At 68.8% G+C, this 2,868-nt stretch overlaps 2 protein-coding genes across 2 annotated transcripts in view; both read left to right on the top strand.

The window, feature by feature from the left end:
• H696_02045 (hypothetical protein) overlaps positions 1 to 727 on the top strand; it is a 3,208-nt gene extending 2,481 nt beyond the window's left edge. Inside the window, exons 7-8 of the mRNA XM_009495946.1 lie at positions 94 to 355; positions 539 to 727. Coding sequence (XP_009494221.1) covers positions 94 to 355; positions 539 to 661 — 385 coding nt within the window. The 3' untranslated portion in view covers positions 662 to 727. The remainder of the gene's footprint in view (positions 1 to 93; positions 356 to 538) is intronic.
• A 595-nt stretch (positions 728 to 1,322) lies between these two features.
• H696_02044 (hypothetical protein) overlaps positions 1,323 to 2,868 on the top strand; it is a gene marked incomplete at both ends in the record, with an annotated part of 4,686 nt that continues 3,140 nt past the window's right edge. Inside the window, 4 exons of the mRNA XM_009495945.1 lie at positions 1,323 to 1,335; positions 1,443 to 1,556; positions 1,690 to 1,769; positions 1,867 to 2,862. Coding sequence (XP_009494220.1) covers positions 1,323 to 1,335; positions 1,443 to 1,556; positions 1,690 to 1,769; positions 1,867 to 2,862 — 1,203 coding nt within the window. The remainder of the gene's footprint in view (positions 1,336 to 1,442; positions 1,557 to 1,689; positions 1,770 to 1,866; positions 2,863 to 2,868) is intronic.

Here is a 2,868-nt window from a genome sequence, read left to right as displayed (position 1 = left end):
CCCGCCCCCCGCCATCCCCTTTCTTATTTCTTGGCACCCTCTCATCCGATCCGCCAACTGTCTCCGCCCCGTCCCTCCCCCCGCAAAACACAGTGGTCTCGACATCCCCCACGTCCATGCGGTCATCAACTACGACGTGCCGGCCGCCCCGACGGACTACATCCACCGGATCGGTCGTGCCGGTCGTGCCGGCCGGGCCGGTCGCTCGGTCACCCTCATCACCGAGACCGACATTGAGTTGGTTCATGCGATTGAGGCGCGCGTCGGACAGAAGATGGACGAGCTGGAGGTCTCCGAGCCCGAGGTCCTGCGTGGCCTGAACACCATCATGGCGGCCCAGAAGCAGGCCGTGTCGGTACGCGTTTGCCCCTCTCTCCCTTTCGCCCCTCCGTTGCTGCCGGGCGGGGACGCCCCCGCCCCCCTTTATTGCCGCCCCGCGCCCACTGGCACACACTCACACGATGTGCCCCCCTCTCCCCTGGCCCTGCTTGGTGACCACGAACGATGGCCACGACACCCGCCCCCCCCCCCCCCGAAGACCATGATGTCCGGGCAGTTTGATGAGCTGGAGACCAAGCGCAAGGCCAAGCGGCCGGGCGTGGCTGCGGCCGCAGCTGCCGACGCGGCCCGCCCCCCGGCCCAGAAGAAGAGCCGCAAGTAGCCGCGGCCACCCGCACTCCATTGGCACCTGGCGCCCCCAATACACACAATAGACTGCCGACGCACAGTGATCACGACGCTGGCCATGCGGCGCCCTTCGCGGGCCGTGCCGCGCACGTCCGCGCGCCGCCCCCGCGTCCCCCATTGCTTCGCGGTGGTTTTCTCCGGCGGGGGGGGGGGCTCTCTTTCGGGTTTCCCGGTCGCCGGGGGAGCGAGGGAACCGGGGCGGACACAGACACCGGCCGGCGCGGGTGGCCCGTGTGGTGGTGTGCCGGGCGGCGTCCGCCCATCTCCCGCCCTTGTCCCTGCGCCGCCGTGCGTGTGACGGGGTGGGTGGGGGGAGGGGGGGGGGGACACGCGTGTTGGCGGCCAGGCCCGGCCGGGGCGGGGGAAACTGGCCCCGCGTACCGGGCTCCCTTCTCGGCCCCTCCATGTGAAGAGGCCCGGGCCCGGGGGGCATTCTCGGCGCGAGGTGGGTCACCCCCTTTCGTTCTGTAGCCTTTTTCCATGTATCTCTCCCCCTCTGCCTTGCTTTTCCCTCTCCCTCTCTCCCTCTCCCTCACTCTCCCTCACTCCCCCCCCCCCCCGCGCGTGTCCCTTGTTGACCCCCCCCCCCCCCCCCCCCTCCTGTCCGCAGAGTTGTTTCCACGAACGAACGCACCATGGTCCCCAAGAGTGCGTTTCGGCGTTGCCCAGATTTGCCCCGGCTCCCTTGTCCCGCATGCCGCACATACACCCGGCTCCCCGTGGCCCTGCTCTAACATGCGCTCGTCGATCCCCAGAGCACGGCTCGAACCGCATGTCGGCGTACCTCAAGTACAAGATCGCCCGCAATGTGCGCGATCACAACCGCAAGGCCAAGAAGGCCGCGCGTGCCAACCCCAACACCCACCGCCGTGCGTGCTTCCCCTCGGGCTGCCCTCCTGCCATGCTCCAAAGCCCCCCCCCCCCCCCTGGGTCCTTTTTGTTGTTGCTTTCCTCCGGCGGCCCACCCCCGGCCATCAGACATACTGACCTCCCGACCTGCAGTCAAGAAGGACCCCGGCATTCCGTCCCTCTGGCCCTTCAAGGACCGCCTGGTCCAGCAGGTGCTCGAGGCCAAGGAGCAGGTGCGTGTCCCCTCCGCGCGGGGCCCTTCGTGTGCCGGCCGGGCGCCCGGCCTTCCTGCTCGGCATGTGTGACTGACACCGGCCGCCGGCCCCTCAGGCCCGCATCGATCGCGAGGCCAAGCGCGAGGCGTATCGCGCCAAGCAGATCCAGGCTTCGCAGCTGAAGCGCGAGGAGGCCCTCCTGGAGGAGGAGGCCCGCACGGTGGAGGATCTGCAGCAGCGGGCCGAGCGCCGCGCGGCCCAGTCCGAGCGCGAGCAGCGCCGCAAGAGCACCGACGCCCAGCGCAGCATGCAGGGCGAGGCCGGGCTCCAGGTGAATGACAACTCCCGCCGGGCGTACTACCGGGAGTTCCGCAAGGTGGTCGAGGCGGCCGATGTCATCCTGCAGGTGCTGGACGCGCGCGACCCGCTGGGCTGCCGGTCGCCCCAGATCGAGGAGATGATCCTCAAGGCCGGCGGCGGCGACAAGAAGATCATCCTGGTCCTGAACAAGGTGGACCTGGTGCCGCGCAAGAATGTCGAGGCCTGGATCAAGTACCTGAGCCATGAGTTCCCGACCATCGCCTTCAAGGCCAGCACCCAGCAGCAGCGGACCAACATCGGCCACGGGTCGTCCGGGGCCCTGAATGCGGCTGCCTCGTCCGGCGGGTCGGATGACAGCGCCGCCATCACCACCTCCGAGTGCCTGGGTGCCGACTCGCTGATTCGCCTGCTGAAGAACTACAGCCGCAGCCACGACATCAAGACCAGCCTGCGCGTGGGTGTGGTGGGCTTCCCGAATGTCGGCAAGTCGTCCCTCATCAACTCGCTGCGGCGGTCGCGCGTGTGCGGCGTCGGCGCGGTGGCCGGCTTCACCAAGACCGCGCAGGAGGTCATCCTGGACAAGAACATCCGTCTGCTGGATTGCCCGGGCATCCTGTTCACCGGTGACGACGCCACGGTCGACCCGTCCATCGTCCTGCGGAACTGTGTCCGCGTGGAGGCCATCGCCGATCCGGTTGGCGCGGTGGGCTACCTGCTGACCCGCCTGCCCAAGAAGCAGGTCATGCTGCTGTATCGTGTTGGGGACTTCGACTCGACCATCCGGTTCCTGGTGCAG

Source organism: Fonticula alba (assembly GCF_000388065.1).
Source record: "Fonticula alba strain ATCC 38817 unplaced genomic scaffold supercont2.3, whole genome shotgun sequence".
Taxonomy (NCBI): domain Eukaryota; order Rotosphaerida; family Fonticulaceae; genus Fonticula; species Fonticula alba.
Note: the sequence above shows the minus strand (reverse complement) of the source record. Positions and strands in the feature narration are given on the sequence as shown.